This window comes from Ahaetulla prasina, chromosome 1 (assembly GCF_028640845.1).
Source record: "Ahaetulla prasina isolate Xishuangbanna chromosome 1, ASM2864084v1, whole genome shotgun sequence".
NCBI lineage: Eukaryota > Metazoa > Chordata > Lepidosauria > Squamata > Colubridae > Ahaetulla > Ahaetulla prasina.
Window position 1 is genome coordinate 241,787,759 of NC_080539.1, and position 24,082 is coordinate 241,811,840.

General features: G+C 35.3%; 1 protein-coding gene across 5 annotated transcripts in view; it reads left to right on the forward strand.

The window, feature by feature from the left end:
• Positions 1 to 24,082, forward strand: part of DPP10 (dipeptidyl peptidase like 10) — a 205,679-nt gene that overhangs the window by 103,967 nt on the left and 77,630 nt on the right. For all 5 annotated transcript variants that reach the window (XM_058194384.1, XM_058194393.1, XM_058194401.1 and 2 more), the window contains 3 exons: positions 16,782 to 16,902; positions 17,986 to 18,140; positions 20,190 to 20,287. In XM_058194384.1, coding sequence (XP_058050367.1) covers positions 16,782 to 16,902; positions 17,986 to 18,140; positions 20,190 to 20,287 — 374 coding nt within the window. The remainder of the gene's footprint in view (positions 1 to 16,781; positions 16,903 to 17,985; positions 18,141 to 20,189; positions 20,288 to 24,082) is intronic.

Sequence of the window (24,082 nt, forward strand, 5' to 3'; positions counted from 1 at the left end):
GAACTGAGAAGTAATTGCTTCCATCTGGAACATGACTTGTAATTTTTGAATAATTAAATATACCAATTTATCAATATATTCCTGAACACCAACAAAATGCCAGGCAAGAAATACTAGGATTAAATACAGAACAAAACTGTTTACCAAAAAGGCAAAATAGGTATAAATGCTTCAAAATGTGTACGTTCCATAACTTTGAATGTTTATTTCCCTGTGCAAAACGAATAGGCTACAACATAGTCACAAAATAATAATAATGATAATGATAATGATAATGATAATAATAATAATGCAACCCGTATCAACCATTAGCACCAGTCAATAGTATTTGTGATGCAATTTTAAATGTTCAGTTCACTGAGTTTCATGTTTAATGAATAAAGCAAATAATAATAATTCCATTATTAATGGATAGTATTTCTTCTAGCTTCTTCTTCTTTCTAGCATGTACCTTTTAAAAAACAATGGAAATATACTTCAATGAAGGAATATTAGAAACAAGGAATGTTTTAATAAATATTCATATATGGAAAGCTATTTTTAAAGTTAACAATCAATAAAAGTGGTTTCCCTAGTTGTAATAAAAATTAATAATTTGTGAGGGTGTAATGGACCATATTTCCAGTGCTTTGCATTCATTTTGGTTAGTTGATTAGTAATAACTTATCATATCACAATGTCATAATGTGTGTCATGAAGAAGTAATTGATTGAACAATACAGACAATTAGCTTTTACACACATACTTTGTTGAAAATTGGCGTTTGGCATAGAGCAATCTGTATTATTCAGTCCCTCATTTGTGCTGCAAAATGTATTATCACATTATTAATCAAGGAAGTTTTCATCTAATTATCAGCATAATAGATATGAATATTACATATCATAGTCATTAATATTTGTATGACACTTCTGATGCATACCTACATAGATTATCATCTATGTCCAAAAAAACCCCAATTAACTAAATACAGGAATTCCATTTCTTTACAAACAGATGTAAAAACAAAATATTGTTCCAGTGGCTTATTGGCAAAAAGAAAACTATATTTAATGTGTATGCTGCAAGATTGTACATTTTATATGTCAGAAGATGTAAGAGTTATTCCAATTTTGAAGCATAAAAATTATCCATCCTCCTTACTACATGTTGAAAAATTTATGTGAAATTTAAAACAGTAGATCTGTTCTTTTGTAAAAATCAGATCAAATTACAAGCCTACTAAGACCGACGTGTTTATACTACTAATTCTTAACAAGACAGACTAATTACAACAATGATTAGAACTCTAATTAGATGCTTTAATCATTGGCATCTGAAAGAGAGGAATTGGGTGGGTAAATGGCAAAACATATATCATCACATCACACACAAGGCACATATGTTACATACTTATGTGAAGCATCACAATACACCTACAAAAGGTCAAGGTTTGTATCACGACATCATAACGTAAGTTTTTGCTCATCATGGCCTGTATCAGTGTATCAAACACCTTTAGACTAGAGCTACGTCATGTGCTGGCCACGCCCATCCCCACGCCCAGTTTAGCGAAGGGGGAAAAAGTCCCAATACGTCACATGATGCCATCATGACGATGCGAGTTTGACAGGACTAGAAGAAAGATGGGGAAGAGATGTGAATATAATAAAATACCTCTCTTATCACGGCAGTTTATATGTATGTATATATAATAATTCTCATCCCTATTGTAGAAGACTCTCAATTGTGGATCCTCTACCAGATGCCTGGAAGTTTGTGGGTTCTATGAAGGATTTTAGCTATCCCTAGCACTGCACTCTTCTGGACAGAGAGCTCTGGTGTAACTCCTGAGCTGTGTTGGAGCCACTCTCCCAGCTTAGGAGTCACAGCCCTAAGTGCTCCTATCACTACTCTGGGACCACTTTGGCTTTTATTTTCCACATCCACTCCAGTTCCTCCATCAGATTTTGATACTTGTGCAGCTTCTTTTACTCCTTCCTGATCTCTATGGAGATTCTCAGTAATCCAGGTCATTGTTGCCTGAAATTTTTTCAAGAGGCGACTGGACTTTCTGGTTTTACTTTGAAAACGTTTCTCTTCTCATCCAGAGATGATCACTGGTTTGAAAGAGGGGTCAAACAGGCCATCTATGTTAAAATTGAACAGCCCTCTCTCAACAGAGGGGGAGGGATATGACATCATCTATCTCCAGTCTACAACACAGTCCTTTCAACAGTTCCAAGAAGGCTCCATACCCATTTGCACCACTCAGGTGATCCTGATGACACAGATAAACCTCCAGGTAGCCTTAATGACTCGCTAAAAGAATGCAAATGACCAGCTGTTTGCAAGAAGTATAAAGCCTTCCATTCCCCACTGTCCAGTCAGAGCTAAAGAAGCTTATTGGATGAGAAGCAAAACATCTTCAAAGAAAAACCAGAAAGTCCAGTTGCCTCTTGAAAAAGCATCTTTGGGACATTCCTTCCTGAGTTTGCTGTTACCTGGCACCACTACATCTATCACCACTGTCTGCATGTGTGTCTATGTATGTATGTATGTATGTATATATATGTGTATGTATGTATGTATGTATATATATATACATACACACATTCAATACACATACACATACACACAAACATGTAGTCCTTGACTTACAACAGTTCATTCAGTGACTGTTCAAAGTTACAACAGCACTGAAAAAAGTGATATGACCATTTTTCACACTTGCAACCGTTGCAACATCCCCATGGTCACATTCAAATGCTTGGCAAGTGGTTCATATTTGCAGTGTCCTGGGATCATGTGATCTGCTTTTGAGACCTTCTGACAAGCAAATTCAATGGGGAAATTCAGATTCACTTAACAACCGTGTTACTAACTTAACAAATGCAACGATTCACTTAACAACTGTGGCAAGAAAAACAGGAAAATGGGGCAAATTCACTTAAAAAATGTTTCACTTAGCAACATAAATTTTGGGCTCAATTGTGGTCGTAACTCGAAGACCACCAGGATATATTGTTTCTGCACCTCCATTCCTTCTGTGGGCTGAGATGTCTTTTCTCTGACTTTTACCCAGGTTGCAGCTCTTTTCTTGTCTCTCAAGATATTCCCACAGACCATTACAGTCCCAGACATCCTGTTTCTTGCCTTGAAGATATACAGGAAAGCCTTGATTTAACAAACATAGAAAAGCTATCCAAGAAAACTGTATATCCATTGTTCTTATTTCACTCCAACAACAATGAATAGGGAAGGGTGATGATCTCTGACTGTTCTTGTTGTACCCTTCCTACATATACAACCAGTGACATTCCTTTTTTTTTTTTTTTTCATGCTCTGCTTAATAAAAAGTGTCATCTTCTGGTGGAAAAGAATCCCGATGCATCTCAATTCAGTGACCCCTAAAATGTCAAGCTTTATAACTTGTATCCCAGCGAATGCTTGTAAATTGAATATAAAAGGAGTTTTGTTTCTCTGTCCCTTTGCATACCATGAAAAGCTGTTCAGAAGAGTTTGAAATCATCAGAACAGGGGATAGCAGCATGCAGAATGCCACACAGAAGAGAGAAAGTTGGCCCCAATTCAGTGGCTATCTCCTGAAAGCTTCCATTTCCATTTTCCTTTTAGCAGTTCAACTGAAATTGTTTTCATATTTCAGCTCTCCATTCCATATCACTCTAGAAGATTGATGAATCTTGGGAAAGGCTTGAGGGGTTGGATGCAGTTCTGTACAATGGAGAAGGGGTGTAGGGAATTGCTTTACAGAAAGGAAGAGGAAGCGCTGGCAGCAGAATTGAGTGATAGCTAACGAGGAAACTGGGTTCAAGAGGAACCCCAAGGATTACAGCTGTTTTATCTGGAACAAAAATGAAAACAATTTCAAAAATAATGTTTAAATATATTCATAAAAGTCAAACATTTTTATTTAAAAAAAAAACCTTTTGAATATGCATTGAACCTGGCTCTGGCAGAATTGTAGAAACATAACTAGGAATGAAAATATTAAACATTATTGTTGGCCACATACTAACCTTGGGGTTCTTGTAACTTGGGCTATTAAATTAGGGAAAGGAAAAAAATATGTTTTCCATGGGGTATGATTTTTGAATGTTAATATCACAATTCAGTACATGTTCGCCAACACCATTCAATTTTCAAAACAATTTTTAAGTAGGAAACAAACCACAGCAAACCTTTGAGTATCTTTTAATATAAGACTTTAAATATTATATTAGTCTTATATTAAAAGATACTCAGAGGTTTTCACACCATGGAACCTTTTTTCCCTGCCACTTAGCTCCATTGAATTCAGAGTCCTCACAGAACCACATTTGAAAAGTTATTAAGAAAACCTTATGGATATCCTTTGAACCTTCTCTCTTTAAAAAATCCACCCCAACTACTCAGCAAGCATAAGGTCTAATATTGAAGGAACTATGTTTCAAAAATATTCTGCTAGGTATTTTCAGCCATACATAACAAAAAGATAAGTGCATATATTCAATTCAAGTTGCAATACAAACTAAATGATAAATTTCACTTCCTTTATATTGCAACATGATGCAGAACAATAAGGACAATAAACAGAAATAAATTACACAGTGTCTTAGAAAGTTATAAAATATTGTTGTTGTTAGTTGCGAAGTTGTGTCCAACCCATCGCGACCCCATGGACAACATTCCTCCAGGCCTTCCTGTCCTCTACCATCCTCTGGAGTCCATTTAAACTCATGACTACTGCTTCAGTGACTCCATCCAGCCACCTCGTTCTCTGTCGTCCCCTTCTTCTTTTGCCCTCAATCTTTCCCAGCATTAGGCTCTTCTCCAGTGAGTCCTTCTTTCTCATTAGGTGGCCAAAGTATTTGAGTTTCATCTTCAGGATCTGGCCTTCTAAAGAGCAGTCAGGGTTGATCTCCTCTAGAACTGACTTGTTTGTTCGCCTTGCAGTCCAAGGGACTCGCAGGAGTCTTCTCCAGCACCAGAGTTCAAAGGCCTCAATTCTTTGGCGCTCAGCCTTTCTTATGGTCCAGCCTTCACAGCCATACACTGCAAGTGGGAAAACCATAGCTTTGACTATAAGCACTTTTGTTGGCAGGGTAATGTTTCTGCTTTTTAGTACGCTGTCTAGATTTGTAAAATGTACCTTATCTTTATTTAGTCATTCTAATTTGCATATTGGAAATCTTCCTTCTCTTTCTTTTCTTCATCCTTTGTGTGTCTGTATAAACTATGAACAAAGCTGGAATTTTTTCCCCCTTAAAAATAAGCAACCTGGATCTATATAATAAAGGAAACGAATCAGTATATAAAAAAACTTCCTGATTTATTCCTGACATGTTATCTTATATCCCACCATTTTCAAAATATTCAGACCCTGGGGGCCAATTCATTTTTTTTTTTGCCCTATATCGTGGCCTGAGCTTTTTTCCAATTGTAGTCCTGCATACTATTGGGGAATAACCAATAATAGCTCTGCATGTTACTTCTTCACAACTTCACTTGCTACACCAGTTCCCTTCCCTCCTAAACCAGTAGCTAGTAACTCATGAAGGCATCTCAAGAAATGAAAAGCAATGTATGCAAATATATAATAATAGCATTGTTCATTTTTTTAAAAGTACAATATGATACTGAAACAGATTAGGGTCTGCAGTCTGTACAGGATTTACTCTTTTTTTCATATTCTAAGTGGACACTGAATAGTTTGAAGCCAACCATTTGATAATGATACTTGGTGGCCTTCAACAGCTGAGAACAGGCAAGGATAATTGAACTGAACAGTGCAATTATCACAAATGAAGGCAAATATACATGTCCCAGGATAATGTTGTAAGGTCAAATCAAGATTGAAGCCCAGGAAATGCCCCCCTTGTCATTACCGAGAGTGCTGATTTACCACCAGCTTATCAAGTACTTGGGAGCCAGGGCTTGGTAGTACAAGGAAACAACTGCCAATAGCCAGCCATCAACATATCAATTAATCAATAGGAAGGCATCACATAAATACAACTTGCAGATATATCACATATATATCACATATATTTATATGTGATATATATTTATATCACATATATTTATATATTTATATATATATATCACATATATTTATCACATAAATACAACTTTCAGAATAGCCCAAATATTCCAGTAGAGAGAAGTTCCTTGAAGATGAACTCCAGCATAAGTCTGAAAGCTCGGAAGGAGAAATCTCTGGTCCCAGTGACTGACTCAGATTTGATCTTGCAATTCAATGACTGACTCAGATTTGATCTTGCAATTCAATTTTCCTCCAAATGACCAAAACAGTTGATTAAAACCAACACAGTTGATTAAAAAAATCAACTGTGCCTCCAAAGCTACACAGCTTCTGGAAATTCCCTCCACAAAAAAGAAAAAACACCTATTTCTAACATCTATTTCTATTATCTATAATTTTAGTATATACTATGTAGATTTGCCTGTCATTAACCAATACACATAAACAAGTAATTGTTACAGAGACAAATCATCCTGCTGTTGTTTTTAAAAAGTCTCTACCAGATATTTTTATAATAGCTTTAACCATGTGCATAAGTTGCAGCGTTCTCGCTCCCTCCCTCCCTCCCTCTCTTTCACCCTTCCTCTCCTTCTCTCCCTCCATCTCTTTCTCCCTTCTTTTCCGTTTCTCCCTCCCTCTGCTTCTCTCCCTTCCTCTCTTTCTCCCTCCCTCCCTCTCTTTTCCCTCCCTCTCCCTCCCTCTCTTTCTCCCTCCCTCCCTCTCTTTCTCCCTTCCTCTGCCTCGTTCCCTTCCTCTCTCTCTCTCTTTATGTTTATGTGTGACTGTGTGCATGTACAGAAAGGGAAAAAGTGGAGGTTCACTTGAATCAGTCAGATCTTTATCAGTCAAAGATCAGCATAAGGAGGATGAGGAACAGTCAATTCAAAAGCATAAAAATATATCAAGAGTCTAAAAAATAATAAATATAAAATGCTAAATGATATAAGTAGATGTAAAAGAATTCTAAAAGGTGGGGTAACTACATTAGAGGGGTATAGAGGAACATAAAGGTTAGTATGTGGCAGATTATCACACTACAGAGCATTCTAGGATGACAAACTAGATGCTCATTAAAAACTAGTTTAGGGCACAGGTCATCCATCTGACAGCTTTAAGCATTGCTGAGCAGAACCTGGCAACATTACATGTTATAGCAGGGTTAGTATCTGAAAGTAGCAAGGAGGTGTAAAATTGTCCAGTGTGCCCTGGATATTTATGCAGTAATACTGAGATGAGACTAGGTTCATTTGAGCACAGAGGATGTGAGCATCCTTAATGAGATGGAAGGCAAGAGATCAGCACATGTTATTTGTATAAATAGTGAAAATCAAACCTGGAATTAGGAATCAGGTACTATGAAATTTACTAGAAGAATTAAGATTGAGTCCAGGGATAAATTTGCTGCCCTCCTTCCCTGGCATAATTGGTTTAGAACAAACGTCAAAGTGGAGCTTGCAGAAATATTCAAATGTAATTAAAAACCAACTGAATTAACCAGAACAGTTTATTGATGGTTACTTCCATGTATCCATTGTAGTGTAATGATGTAGGGGTTAAGGAAGCCAGCCAAGACATCTTGAATCAATTGCTCCTGAACCCAAACAAACGTCAGGCTGTTTAACAAGCCAGCCAATGCATCACATTATGCATTGATAGCTTTCTTGTGAGAACTGAGTAAGCACAGTAATATAAACAAACTCTAAAAACAACAACTTTCCATTCAGGTGCTTATTTTCTCTTTCATGTCGCATTAAGAAATTTCAAGTCAGCAACAATTTTTGAAGGAATTTTGTGAAATCAATGGGTAAGCCCTGTTACTTAAAATATTATAGTTGATTTCATCTAACTGGACATTTATTTCAAAAGAGGTCTTCTGCTTCACACCGTATAAAAATATAGACTAGCTCTTGAATATTTATTGCAGGGGTGTCAAACTCGCGGCCCGCAGGCTGGATGCGTCACATGCTAGCCATTACCACCTCCCTTTTAGTGAAGGGGGGAAAAGTCATGAGACATCATGTGATGACAACATGATATCGTGAGTTTGACACCCCTGGTTTATTGGATTTTTATCTCTCCCTTATTACTTTATAAGTAACTCAAGGTTACTTGAGTATGTAACTAATACTCCTCTCTCCTTCTGTTTTTCCCTACAACATCAGCTCTGTGAAGTGGGTTGGGCTGAGGAAAAAGTGACTGACCCAAGATCATTCAGCTGGTTTTCATGACTAAGGTAGAACTAGAACTCACAGTCCCCTGCTTTCTAGGCCGACACCTTAACCACAACATCAAACTGACTCCAAATGTTGGATGATTGATTTTAATCCATCTAAGAAAATACTCTGTAGCAGATGAGGAAAATTTTCTATATATCTCAAATAATTTAGAACATTTTGTTGATACAGCAGCAGTTTTGAAGCCACCTGGGTTTGTTGTATATCAGTGTTGATGTCAATTGCTACTCCAAATCAGCAGAGGTGAACATCTGTGTGGGAGGGGGGCACATTCCTGGTTGGATTCTGATTAATATGTGGCATTATCTACCTGGATTTGTATATCCAATTAAGCATCAATTGAGATATATTAGTTCCCTAGGCAAGATGTAGTTATAAAAATTGAAACAGTGGAACAGTTCTGTCAGATGGATAATGGCATCGCTGAAGCTGAAACAGAGCGGAGATAATATGAAGCTCTTTCCCATTTTCTTAAGCTTCTGTGTGGTGAACTTACTCCTATTGCATCTGAGCGTTTTGTCCAATAAATTATGATTGACATGCGATTCTGGAAACAAAACACCTTTAATGAAACTCCTGAGCACACCTCTCCCACCCGCATATTTTTGTTTTAATTAAGGATTCCCATTGTGACACTCTCTATTTCTTTAAATTACATTGCCTAGAAAATTAGCCCCTTGGAGAACAGATGTAATAATTGCTGAAATGTATTATGGGAATGTACTATACAAAGTTGATGCATTGCCAGTATTACTTGCATGTTTCAAAGATAAAGAACATAGTTCTTTGTTTGTCCCTACATTCACATTAAACTTACAGCTCTGTAATAAAGGGATGAGGTGAAGAATGGAACAGGTACTTAGTATTATAGATGAGGTTTTAAAGAAGATGAAAGGGATTTGCAATATTTCCTTCTAATTAATTTCTTCCACTGTGGATGCCCTACCTGACTGTCTTAAGAAGTTATTTTTCTTTCTTCTACATTGTTGTGGGATGTTTTTCTGGCTCAAGGACTATGCCTTCCCCTCTTATAAATGGCCACCTGTGACTTAAGTACTTGATAGATTAAGGAAAGCTTGCATTAGTTCCAACCCCCTAACAGATGTGCTTCACTATTTTGGAAAAACCTTAAGGGAAGGACTCATCTCTACTTTACCAAGACCTGGGAAAACGTAAGGAAAACTTTCTTCATCCCTGTGGCAAAATTTGTCTTTTTGATTTTACTTGATTCAAACTTATAATTGATCACTATATCTTCACTTTAACTAGCTTTGTGAAATAAGCTGCATTGGACAGGTCTTTTTACTTTCCTGCAAATATTAATTCTATTCAGAATTTTAATTCTATTTCAAAATCTATATTTTTGGAAATTTCAGATTTATCTTTATTCAGCTTTCTAGTCCTTATAACAATAAAAGTGCGTAGTTTCATGTCTGATTGAAAGCTTAGTAATAAAAAAAGGGTTCGCTTTTTATACAGCTTTATTTATACAGCTTTCCCATAGCTCCTATTTAGCTTTACCCTTCTTTTTTTTCTAATAGGAAAGGTGAAATAATATATGACAGAGGTTATCATCATAATCCAATGGTCTGATCCTGCGAGCTGAAGACGTATCTATTTACTCGCGCGGGGTTGGCTTAAATTTTAAATTTTTTAAATTTTTTAAATTTTAAATTTTTTGATGTATTTTAATTGGGTTTCAGATTTTAATATGTTTTAAATTTCGGCCAATTTTACAATAAGTTTTTTAAATTGTTTCTTTTAATTGTATTCTGTTATTGTTTTTATTCTGGCTGTACACCGCCCTGAGTCCTTCGGGAGAAGGGCGGTATAAAAATCTAATAAATAAATAAATAAATAAATAAATAAATAAATAAATAAATAAATAAATAAATAAATAAATAAATAAATAAATAAATAAATAAATAATGTTCCCATTGGAAACATTAAAATAAAGCATTTTTCATTTTGCTACATATAATCATGATGTTTTCAAAATGATGAATTTGAAGGCTTTAACATTTCATAGGAAGAAGGTATTTTTAAAATTTAAGTAAAAAATATTATCTCTTTCAAAACAGAACTGATGCAATTCAGTATAAATATCAGGAATTACCAACTTTTTCACATCACATTACTATCATGTGATCTTTCCAGAGGCATACTTATAACTTTTTAAAAAATGGATTGAATGTCACCAGATTGCCAAATCTTACAATATTTTAGTAATTGCATCCCCAGGACATGTTGTAAATCTCAAATTTATCAGTTGTGCATGTGTATGCATTTAAAAATAATGTTAGCATTCTAAGAGGTCGTTTAGGGTGTTATGGGTAGTATGGCACCAGTGCAGCCTGTGTTACCAATTCCTGATATGTACAGAATAACAAAACCTCATTTAACGTTGTAATAGTTAGTACAGTGGCACAGAACTACAGGAGGAGAGCTCATTACAGGTAGTCCTCGACTTACAACCACAGTTAAGTCCAAAACTTAGATTGATAAGCAAGACATTTGTTAAGTGAGCTTTGTCCAATTTTATGTCTTTTCTTGGCACAGTTGTTAAGTGGGTCACTGCAGTTGTAAAGTTAGTAACATGATTGTTAAGTGAATCTGGCTTCCCCATTGACTTTGCTTGTTATAAGGTCTTAAAAAGTGTTCACATGACCCCGGGAGACTGTCATAAATATGAGTCAGTTGCCAAGCGTGTGAATTTTGATCATATGATCACGAGGATGCTGCAATGGTTGTAAGTGTGAAAAATGGTCATAAGTGACTTTTCTCAGTGCCATTGTAACTTTGAACGGTCATTAAACAAACTGATGTAAGTCAATAACTACTTGTATTCAGGGGTATTAGTTGAATTGAATAGGACAGGACTGTCAAACTGGCAGCCCAGATGCGTCACATGCTGGCCATGCCCACACCTGATTTAGCAAAGGGGGGAAAAGTTGCAATAAGTCATGTGACACTGCAGGGATGATGCAAGTTTGACACCCCTTGAATAGAATATTATGGGAGATTTACATTATTTTCATTAGATCATTATGCAAATACTATAAATGCCATCATGTCAGGGCCTGGTAGAATGAAGTTTTGTTGCAATAATATATAGAAAAGAAATATTCTTTTTTGGTAACCCACAAAAAATTCACATGAAAGAAAGAGCAGTAAATGGGATATTCTGTTTTCGCTTCATTTTACTATCTTATTGTCCATGTTATTGAGCATGTATTCTATTTTACTTTTATTAAGAATTTTAAAAAAAATGTTTGATTGACAGCTTCTGGGTTGAAAACCCATCATTTTCTACTCATTTCTCTATCTGCATCTAAGGCATGAAACTCTTAATCATTCTTTCAAACATCAAAGAAGTCCAGGCATAGTTTGATCTGGAAAGGTAGTATGATCACTGCATATTTATATTTAGTTCCACAGGCTTATAATATTGGGTAGGATTTTTTTTTATTTATTTCATCACTTTTTGTGGATGTATTAGCAGCAGGTGAAATCATAGAAGAAAGAACTAATGAATATGCAACTAGGCCATACCGAAAAACATCTTGAAAGCATACCATTATCTTAGCCAGTAGTATCAAGTCTTCAGTTTTTAGAGTCTGTGGGGAGAAATTAGGCTCTTGCCTTAGCAAACAGCATAGCTGACCACGTTTATATTTGAAAAATATACCACTGAATAATTCCAACATCAAAAAGTCTTGATCACTGTTTTACATTTGTGTCTGCTTGGGACACTGGATATAGCACTCAGGCTCTTTTTGACTCTTGTCAAATCACTTTTCTCTCCAGTATCTACTTACTTACCCTTAAGTGAAAAGAAGGGTCAAATGTGACAGAGAAATATAACTAGCAATCTGTGTCTCTCGTCCTTCCTTTAATTCTTTTGACAAATGCACTATCAAGATGACATTAGACAGCAGCAACATTGCAGTATTTACTGTATTGTTTGAAATATCTTTTTCCTCCTGATAATCGGTGAGACGTTATGCCCATGGGCTTCTGCTATGTTTAGGTCATTTTGTAGATTAGAAGAATATATGATAGATAAACATGCTTATACCGGAAGAAGATGGTATTGTTCATGTATTTATTTTCCACCTGCACTCTAAAGAGGTGCTTGGCAGTGTATTAAGATACCCTCTAACATAGACTGAGATGGAATGCTAAGGGCTGCAAGGATGATGATAGAAAATCACTGCCTTTGCTTCTCCCTTGACTTTATTTATTTTAAAATTTTGTAACGCTTAATGCTACAACAACTCTGGGTCACATTTAGTAAATATAAATGTAAGCAAGAGTTTGACAACTCACCTGGTTTGTTTGGAGTAAAAATTAGGCATCATCCATATATTGATGGTATCCGAACCCAGTCCAATGGATGACCTTACCCAGCATCCTCATGCAGATGTTGTTGTGACTCCGCCCCCCCGAGCCTGTCCTCATGGAGGAGAGTGACTCGGAAAGTGAGGGAGAGGAGCCAGCGAGGCCTTCCTCGCCAGGACCCTCCTCGCTGGCACCGCCCCAAGTTCCAGCTGCAGGCCAGGAGGAGGAGCTGACAAGGCCTCCCTCTCCCGCACCCTCCTCCTCCCTGGTAACGCCTCAAGTCCCAGCTGCTGACGATCTTATCCACTGAGTTACTGAGCCACACCCCTCAGGGTATAAAAGTGGGTGGAGCTGCCATGTGGCCCTTGTGACGGACAAAAAAGCTACCAAGGGTGCACTGCAGCTCGGTTGTTGGAGGGTTAAAGGACTTTGTTAGTGAGTTTTGGCAACGGATCTTGGACACGAGATAATGGACTCAGAACTTGGCAGGCCTTTGCACAGTCACTGCCAAGTATTTCCTCAACTGAAGAAGGTCTGTAGCAAATAAAAAGACTGGGAGACACGCGTCTTTGTGTTTGCTCTGTGAAGTGGGGAGGGGGACATAACAGATGTTAAACATGAGGTGAGTCTTGAGATACTTCCCTACACTGAGATATGATGCCTCCACTGGCTCATTCTTCTTTCTGGGAAAGCAATATGGATTAAATGTAGACAAAAATAATGGACATTGCTATTAGGACAGGGATCCCCAATCCCTGGACCATGGTTCACTATTGGGCCATGGCCTGTTCAGAACTGGACCATGTGAGTGGCTAGTTGACACACATGTGCGCAACTTGACTTGCACAAATATTGGGCCAGCTCGCATGTGAACATATGTGCAGCTTGACTTTTGCAAACAGCAGGCCAGGGTGTATGCAAAAGTTCCACTTGTGAGAGTGATGAGCTGGCATGCACATGCATACAAGCACACTTCAACTTATGTGACTGAGAGCCGGCGTGCATGCAACTCAATTTGGATGAGCAGTACATACATGCACACATGCACAGCTCGACTTGTGTGAGTGGCAGGCTAGCATGCACGGTTATTAAAGGAATCTTGCTTCCCCATTGACTTTGCTTGTGATCTTTGCAAAAGGTGATCACATAACCACAGGACACTGCAACTGCTATAAATATGAATCACTTGTCAAGAATCTGAATTTTGATCACATGACCATGCAGATGTTGCAATGGTCGTAAGTGTGAAAAATAGTCATAAGTCACTTTTTTCACTATTGTTGTAACTTCGAACAGTTACTAAAGGAATTGTTGTACGTTGAGGACTACCTGTACAGTATATAAGATTATCTTATACACACACACTCACACATACATGAGAAAACATGTGTTCAAACATATTTTATATTATCCATTAGCCTAGAACATTAAATTTAAGGATGTTGTTAAACCAGTGTGCAAATTATCACAAAAACTAGTGATCCTTGTAGCTTACAATGAATAATCCATTATCTCTGATGTATTATACTGTTTTCACTCATGTAACCAGACTAATGGGCCACGTTTAAAGTACGAAACATTAATTAAAACACCTTTTCATTCCCTTAGAAAACAGAAATTCCATCTAAATTAATAATTTTCAAATACAGAACTCTTAATTAATTTAAGCTCTATTAACTGTAGAATCAGCTTGTTCACAGGTTACATTTAATTATTCTCTTTACAAGCAAGGCCAACGAAAAGTCATTCTGCTGCTTGAGGCAAAAGTTAAGAAAAACTTATTTCCATGTAACAAAATCTACTGGTTAGCATTTGAATGGTATTTTAGTATTTGTAGCAGGATTGGTTCCTTCATAGCAGAGGTGAAATGCTCCCGATTTGGACCAGATAGCTCGATTCGTTAGGGATGGTGGCGGGAGGTTCAGAGAACTGGTAGCAAAAACCCCGGGCCCCCCACCTCAGCTGAGCAGTGCGATCATCAGAGGGTTTTTTTTTACTTTTGAAAGCATTTTTCTTCTGCCAAAAAAATGCTTTTAAAAGTTATAAAAAGCCTCTGATGATCGCATGGCTCAGCTGGGATTGTCAGAACCCTTTAAAAGCTTCTTTTTCCTCTGGCGATCCCAGCTGAGTTGCCTGATCATCACAGGCTTTTAAAAGCATTTTTTTACAACCTCTTTGGCTGAAGAGGTTGTAAAAAAATGTTTTTTTAAAAGCAAAAAGAAAAAAAGTTGGCCACGCCCACCAAGTCACATTACCCCACCACCACCAAGCCACACCCACAGATCCGGTAATAACAAATTTTACATTTCACCACTCTTCATAGCTAAGATCAACAGATTGGTTTGAAAATATACAAGTACACATACATTTGTTCTCAAAAGGAGAAAGAAGCTTAGTGCCTACTATTGCCCCAAGTGCCCCAGAGATGGCACCTTACTTTACCATTTTTTTCAGCAGAAGTGACTACTATCAATCTTCTGCTTATGTAGACTAGAGGACTTGGGAAGGGACTCAAAGCAGCTGCATAAAACCTTCTGAGATGCAATTCAAGCACTGAATGATTTTCTAAAATGGTTTTGGCTCATCCTGTTACTTTGCTTTGAAATAGCTAGATTGTAACATGATTGATAGCAATTGATGCTTGATCTGAGTTTCCTCAAGTCCTTGTGAAGTGGGTAGACAATAAAAACTGAATATATAAATATAATGACTAAGACCAGTGCAGATATCAAGAATTATGGACACTTCAAGTATGAGATCAAATTGAAACATATTACATAATACTGTTGAACAAACTATAATGCCATGTTGTATATTTTTTATTTATTTATTTATTTATTTATCGTATTTGTATACCACCCTATCTCCCAAGGGACTCAGGGCGGTTCACAGGCAAATAAAAAGTACATATAAATACAGAATAAAATATCAATTAAAAAACTTATTCTACACAGCCAAATAATTAAAAAGAACAATATAAATAATAAAACCCATTAAAACCAATATAAATTTATATTTATTTAAATGCATGTGTTTACATGTTTTAATGATTAATTTAGGCAATATACTGTGTTAATGTTTGTTCTATAATTGTCAAATTTATATTATCATTATTTCATTTTGTTTGGAAAATTTAAGAAAATGATTCTATGAAAATTTTTCTCTGCTAAACCATCTTTTGAAATTTTGGGAGAAAATGTTTCTGTTGCATATGTTTGAAAAAAAATGCCCCCAACTAGTGGACATGATTTACATGCTCCCAGCAGTCTAAACATGCTACACGTTTCCCATTTAACTCTGACATAATATTTGTTTTTAAAAAGCACAAAAAGCACCCCAAAAAATTCAACATTTTGACAATATTTTGTGAAGCCATAGTGGGGCAGTAATTAGAATGCACTATTGCAGGCTAACTCTGCCCTCTGCCAGAGATTTGAACCTGATGGCTCAAGGTTGACTCACTTTCCATCCTTCCAATGTTGGTAAAATGAGGACCTAGATTGTTGGGGGCAATATGCTGACTCTGTAAACTGCTGTAAAGCACTGTGAAGTGGTATATAAATCAAGATAAATCTATATGTAGCCATATAGAATAAAGATTTATTCTATGTGGCTACATATATAAATATAATTAAAATTAGAGCAAAGAATGTAGTAATATGTAAATCAATTGACACTGTAATTACAGTGTTTACAGTATGACTTAACCTTGCCTTCTGTTTTTTATTTTTTTATTTTTATTTATTTATTTGCATTTATATCCCGCCCTTCTCCGAAGACTCAGGGCGGCTTACACTATGTCAAGCAATAGTCTTCATCCATTTGTATATTATATACAAAGTCAACTTATTGCCCCCAACAATCTGGGTCCTCATTTTACCTACCTTATAAAGGATGGAAGGCTGAGTCTACCTTGGGCCTGGTGGGGCTTGAACCTGCAGTAATTGCAAGCAGCTGCTGTTAATAACAGACTGTCTTACCAGTCTGAGCCACAGAGGCCCATGTTGAAGTTTTTTTGGTTATAGAAACAAATACTTTCTCTATTTCTCTCTGTTTTTCTTCTGAAGTAATCCATAAATTGTAGAAGGATATAAAAATTAGCTTCAGAAATGATTTCCTGATAATGAATATGAAAATATTAACTAATTACAAAACATGTCATTCTTTTTTACCCAACATAGATTTATATATTTGAAAATAACATCTATTACCAGCCTGATGTAAAGAGCAGCTCTTTGAGATTGACATCTTCTGGGAAAGAAGGAATTGTTTTTAATGGAATTGCAGACTGGTTATATGAAGGTAAATTGCACAATAAAAATTGCTATATGAAGCTGAATGCAAAACAGCTTATCCTTGCTCAACTTTGCAGAGAAAAAAAAACATTTTTTGCAGATGTTTCATTATTTTCAGAGAGGCTTCTTTAGTGCAATGATTGAGAAATGGAGATTTCCCTACAATGAATTCTGAGGGATTGGATAGTAGTCAGTGGTGGGTTGCTACTGGTTAGCTCCGGTTTGGGCGAACTGGTAGCGGCGGTGGTGGGACGCTCTGCCTACCCTCCCAGATGCCTCTGTAAATGCGCAGAAGCTTCTCCGCATGCACAGAAGCATTGCATGCACACACACACTCATGAGCAAACTGGTAGCGGCTGAAATTGAAACCCACTACTGATAGTAGTTTGATGCTTTCTTGGAAGCACTAACTGATTTTAAACAAAACATTGAGATGAATAAAGAGAACTCCCATCCTTAGACTTTCTCATAACTAAGCTGAATGATGATAACCTGCAAATCCAAGTTTACAGAAAATCTGTTCACATAGAACAAACTGTAGACTACCATAAAAGCCACCACAGAACACATAACATCAGCTGCATATGAACAATTGTCAACAGAGCAAAAACCAAATACTACAGCCCATCAGCACGCTCACAACAGGTGGACTCAAGAACCTCTTTCGATATGAACAATGATCCTACTTCAAATGTCCTTAAAAATGCACTATGAATATAAAATACGGAAAATCCCAATTATGCATGTTTCTTTTTTACTTCAAGAGAAATAACTTGCATGGAGAAAGATAAGGGAAATATTTTTAGTTTGTATTCTATAAATTATTCTACTTTTTTCAGTGGAATGTAGTAGTAGAATGTAGAAGTGCAGCTAAATAATTTTGAAGTGTGAAGTATTCCATTTAATTTAAAATAAAGGACACCATCCTTTGTGGTTTCTTTGCTCTTTCTTTTATGTTTCTAAGAGCAAAATGTTTAGATAAAACTGATGTATCAAATGTCCTTCCATGGAAATCTAAAAGGTAATATTTAATGGTAAGTCCGATACAAAATGCTAATTTCATGGGTTTATTTTTTTTTTTTTTACTCAGAGGAGCTGCTTCATTCACACATTACTCACTGGTGGTCGCCTGATGGAGAGAGGCTGGCATTCCTTATGATAAATGATTCATTAGTACCAAATATGCTTATTCCTTGGTTTACTGGATCTTTGTATCCCAAAGGAAAACAGTATCCATATCCAAAGGTAAGGAAATTGAGTAATACTTTCTTCATTATTAATGCATGCTTTATTTAATTGCCCCCTTACCCACAATTACTGGAAGAAAACAGTCATTGGAGTTGAAGATAACAACTCTATTAACAGTAGCTAAAAATAAAAGATTTAAGCAATTTTTTTTATAACCAGATATAATTACAGACTTCCCAGTCCCAGGAGACTTGTGTGGATTTTTTTTTTGTGAATTAATGAACTAGTCTAGTCTCTTTTTTTTGTCACCTGTTCGGTTGAACAGAGCAGGTTCGGTTGAACGTGCGGTTGAACAGAGCAGGTTGAGGCATGAGATCAATGGCAAACAAATTTAACAAATAAATAAATAACTACATTAAATAAATAATCAAATAAATAATTCCAGTTCTTCTCTCTGGTTAAGATTTACCCGACTTCAGGCTGTTTACCTCTTCTATCATGTCGAATAACCACTGTAAGATGTAGAATACATTAACAATGCTTTACCTCCAGGCAAAGCTACTTTTATGCTATGTGTACCACTTTACAAAATATACCTAAAATCATATCAGATGTAAAACCATCTCAGGTATGCGATCATCACCTATAGAATATATTATTGCAATGAGCTTTATCCAGGACTGATTTTGTAGACTGCAGCTGGTGCGTAATAAGCAATTAGCTGGTAAGTAACAGCCACCATAATTACTTAACACCAGTGCTTTAGGCCCTGCATTAGTTATCAGAAGGCTTCTCAGCACAGTTCAATGGATTTACTAATAAATCCATTTATTTATTGTATTTCCTGGGGTGCATGAAGGGAATATAATAAATTGAGCTTTTCAGCTGGAAAGCAGGTAGCCCAGGTTCGAGACCCATGCGCTGCGTGACAGGGTGAGCTCCCATTACTTGGCTCAGCTCCTGCCAATCCAGCAGTTCAAAAGCATGCAAATGCGAGTAGCTAATGAATGTTGTCAGTTTGTTTAGGGCTTGGATTATTTGTTGGTTTTATTGCTTTAACATATTACCATAAACTTCTAGAACTTTTGCAGGAATGTGGCAGTCCAAAGGAATAGTAAAATAAATAAACATTTTTTAAAAAACATTAAAGAACCTGTGAATGTTAGAATCGAACATATAATTTAGCATGGATTTAGGTCAGGATGAATGATGCATGAACTTTTTAAATCAGTCTGTCTTCCCTCCCCAGCCTGGTTTCTTTATTATTTTTGTTTTTACTTATCATTATTTGATTTTAATCCTTAACATTCCATCCAGTGTAAATTGGTCAGTGGGCAACATTAGAAACTGAATAAGTATATTTTAAAACTAAATAACATATTACTCTGAACTAGGTCTCTTCATCAATAATATTTATTACATTTGATTTTTTTAAAAATATGAAATTGTTAGGTGACTTTACAGCATGTAAAATTAAATGTACATCAGTGGATATTTTTCATATGTTTTTGCTAGGGGCAAAATTAATTTCTACAACTGCTATATTACTTTTCTTTAGCAATTTCAAATTGAACAGTACAAAAGAAACACAGAACAAAGGATAAAATTTAAGATTCAATTAAACTTATGATAAAGAAATTATAAAAGTCTACTATAATTTATTATATAGTGAGCAGATTTATTTGTTAATAAATTGTAACCTTTATTTAATTTTTCTGTTCATTTTAGATTCACCTTAATTATTAAGCAAATGATATAATATTATAGACTAAGACTTTATGTCTTGCAATGTTTTACTTCACTAGGCAGGTTTAGTAGTATTTATGACTACTATTAGACCAAGTTGGTGCATAGGAAACTTTTTGTAATTATTTTTACTCCTTATAAAAGCATCATCCCATTTTTTTATTTTATACAGTTATTTGTATTCACAAGAAAAAAAGGAAAATAAAATAAGTATGCAGGAATGTAAGCCTTACTGTATATGCCAATGCATGGCCATCAAATTAGGATCACTCAATACACTGTCATAGATATCTATGTGACTTGTATTTAATTATTCCATTCATATTTCATCAATACTGAAATGTTTTTATTTTTTAAAAGGCAGGTGAACTGAATCCAGTAGTCAAGCTGTATGTTGTCAATCTATATGGCCCAACACATACATTGGAACTCATGCCACCAGACAGTTTTAAATCAAGGTAAGCAGATTAGAAGTTGATATTTAACCTACTGTACTATAACTATATTCCAGGGAGCCAGCTTGGTATAGTGGTTAAGGCACTAAAAAAAAAGGAGATGGCAAATTCTAGTTCTGCCTTAGACATGAAACCAATTGAGTGACCTTGGTGGCCAATCATTCTCTCTCAGCCCTCAGAAAACACAATGCCAAGCAACTTCTGGAAATCTTGCCAAAAAAACTGCAAGAACCAGTCCAGGCAGTCACCATGAATCAACACTACAAGCAGAAAAGTTTAAAAAAGAGATGGGGATGGAGGGTAATTCTAGCTACAGAAGGCCAAGCCTTGCATACAAATGCATAAAAAGTTTGAACTGAGAAGACAGCAACAGATAGCAAATGTTGCCTCTGCAAAGAAGCTGAAAGAACAGTGGACCATCTAATTAGTTGTTGCAAGAAGACCACACGGATTGACTACAAACAATGACATTACAAATTAGCAACAATGGCGCATTGGAATATCTTCAAGAAATATCTATTTGCCTGCAAGCACGAACTAGTGGGATCACAAAATAGACAAGGAAATAAAGAAGCTAAAATGCTATGGGACTTTAGACTCCAAACAGACAAGTACCAGGCTTAACACTTGTCAATAAGAAAGACCAAAACAAACAAAAAATCTGGATAGCAGATTTTGCAATACTTGGAAACAGCAGAATAAAAAAGAAAAAAAATGGGGGGGGGGAGGTTTTTGTCACAAACTACAAACATCTTAAAATTAGAAATAGAACATAGCAAATAAAGCAAAAATAGTGCCAATACTAATAAGGCACCTTAGGTGTAATCCCAAAATATCCAGAGCATCACTTGAACACTAACAGTATTGACAAAATCCCCACCAGTCAATTGCAAAATGCAGATTTACTTGGAACAGCTTAAATCCTGCAACCAATATTTTCAGCACCATCTACAGTGACATCTGTCTAGGTGTTTAGGAAGGACTCAATAGATGGATAAAGATGCCAGATCCAGTCTAATCATCTGCTTTACTATAAAACGAACCATAATAATAATCCATTTTTAAAAAAATCTTATAGATTGATTTTAGGTAATAGAATGAAAATATTATAGAATTGAACTATTGATTTTTTTATAAACTATTTGACATTGTTTTCATAAAAGATATATGAAGAGAAGACAACTTTCCTTACAAGACATATATCTGTTCATCCAGACAGAAAGAGAAGTAGCACTATCTCATTAAATTTGACAAGATTTTACATTTAGGCTTGCAACAATGAATGGAACAAATTAGAACGTCAGAAAACTTCTCTAGTTACCACATTCAAAGTCCAAACTCTATAATCACTGAGTTAAAGTGGCTGTTACTTTTCTCACTAAAAAAATGTTTGATTCTGAAAACTGACCATTTCTTTAAATGAACTGAAGTTCAAATTAAAATTAAACAAAAGCATCAATGAAAGAAATACAAGATAGGGAATATCTGGATTTGAAAGAATCTAGAACGCTGATTGGGATGGAGAATAAAAGATTTGTTCATAGAGAATGAGATGAAATACAGGATGAAAACATTGTTTATTGTATTTTAAGAAATGGCAATTAAAGTTGTTCATATTCACCAGGATGGATTCTTTCTTTCTTTTTGTTCCCTTTTTTCTTTGCACATTTGATTTTTATCTTTTCATTTTTGTAGTTTGTATTAGTTTGATGTGTATACGTTACTTTCAATAAAATTATTACAATTTTTTAAGATAGATCTTAATACATGCAAGTGTGTAGATTATACAGGGGTGAGTTTTAAATAATCAAATTCAAAATACACTATATTCTATAGTGAATTTTCCAAGCAGTAAGAAAAAAGAACAAATATTACATACCTAAGTAGATAACAGGTCTATTTTTCTTTTTCTTTTTTAAATTGTGGGTTTATGCAAGCTTATTTTTTTAAAAAATATCATTTGATACATTCTGTTTGAGTTGCAAATGGTTTTAAGCAATCATCCGGCTGTCATATCACAAAGCCAGAGTGTGCATCCCTGGAAAATCAATTTTAATTTTACTTATGAAAGTACTGTATAATGCCCTAGTTACGGAAAATTGGAATTGGACATGATAAACGAAAACATATTGAAAAATATTTTAAAAAATCTTATAGATTGATTTTAGGTAATAGAATGAAAATATTATAGAATTGAACTATTGATTTTTTTATAAACTATTTGACATTGTTTTCATAAAAGATATATGAAGAGAAGACAACTTTCCTTACAAGACATATATCTGTTCATCCAGACAGAAAGAGAAGTAGCACTATCTCATTAAATTTGACAAGATTTTACATTTAGGCTTGCAACAATGAATGGAACAAATTAGAACGTCAGAAAACTTCTCTAGTTACCACATTCAAAGTCCAAACTCTATAATCACTGAGTTAAAGTGGCTGTTACTTTTCTCACTAAAAAAATGTTTGATTCTGAAAACTGACCATTTCTTTAAATGAACTGAAGTTCAAATTAAAATTAAACAAAAGCATCAATGAAAGAAATACAAGATAGGAATATCTGGATTTGAAAGAATCTAGAACGCTGATTGGGATGGAGAATAAAAGATTTGTTCATAGAGAATGAGATGAAATACAGGATGAAAACATTGTTTATTGTATTTTAAGAAATGGCAATTAAAGTTGTTCATATTCACCAGGATGGATTCTTTCTTTCTTTTTGTTCCCTTTTTTCTTTGCACATTTGATTTTTATCTTTTCATTTTTGTAGTTTGTATTAGTTTGATGTGTATACGTTACTTTCAATAAAATTATTACAATTTTTTAAGATAGATCTTAATACATGCAAGTGTGTAGATTATACAGGGGTGAGTTTTAAATAATCAAATTCAAAATACACTATATTCTATAGTGAATTTTCCAAGCAGTAAGAAAAAAGAACAAATATTACATACCTAAGTAGATAACAGGTCTATTTTTCTTTTTCTTTTTTAAATTGTGGGTTTATGCAAGCTTATTTTTTTAAAAAATATCATTTGATACATTCTGTTTGAGTTGCAAATGGTTTTAAGCAATCATCCGGCTGTCATATCACAAAGCCTGAGTGTGTGCATCCCTGGAAAATCAATTTTAATTTTACTTATGAAAGTACTGTATAATGCCCTAGTTACGGAAAATTGGAATTGGACATGATAAACGAAAAACATATTGAAAAATATTTTAAAAATCCAAGACATAGGCTATGTTTTCTCTTTCTTTTACCCACTCGAGAACAAATTGAGGTCTGTTGACCCTTTTATTTTATACACATTGAAAGAAGTCCATAGTCTGCAGCAATATATTTCTGATATGCTTGATGTTTTTTACTATTTGTGTTCAGATGACACAGTGCCACAGAGAAGGGCATGTAGAAACAGTGTTCTGATAAATGAACATATCCAGCAGAAGAAATCTATGTTAACTGGTGTTGCCATTCCCAAACTGTAATTAAACTAAATAGAATGGAAAATGTAATATTCCGTTACTTCATCTAGAAATGCCTACAAGGATAAGTCCCAAAAGAGGCAACTGGACTTTCTGGTTTTTCTTTGAAGACATTTTGCTTCTCATCTAAGAAGCTTCTTCAGCTCTTTGTTGGGAAGCTGAAGAAGTTTCTTGGATGGGAAGCAAAATGTCTTCAAATTAAAACCAGAAAGTCCAGCTGCCTCTTGACAAAAAGCTTTGGGACAACCATGACTTGGATAACTGAGAATCTCCATAGACATCAAGGATAAGCATAATGACAAGCTTGAAAAA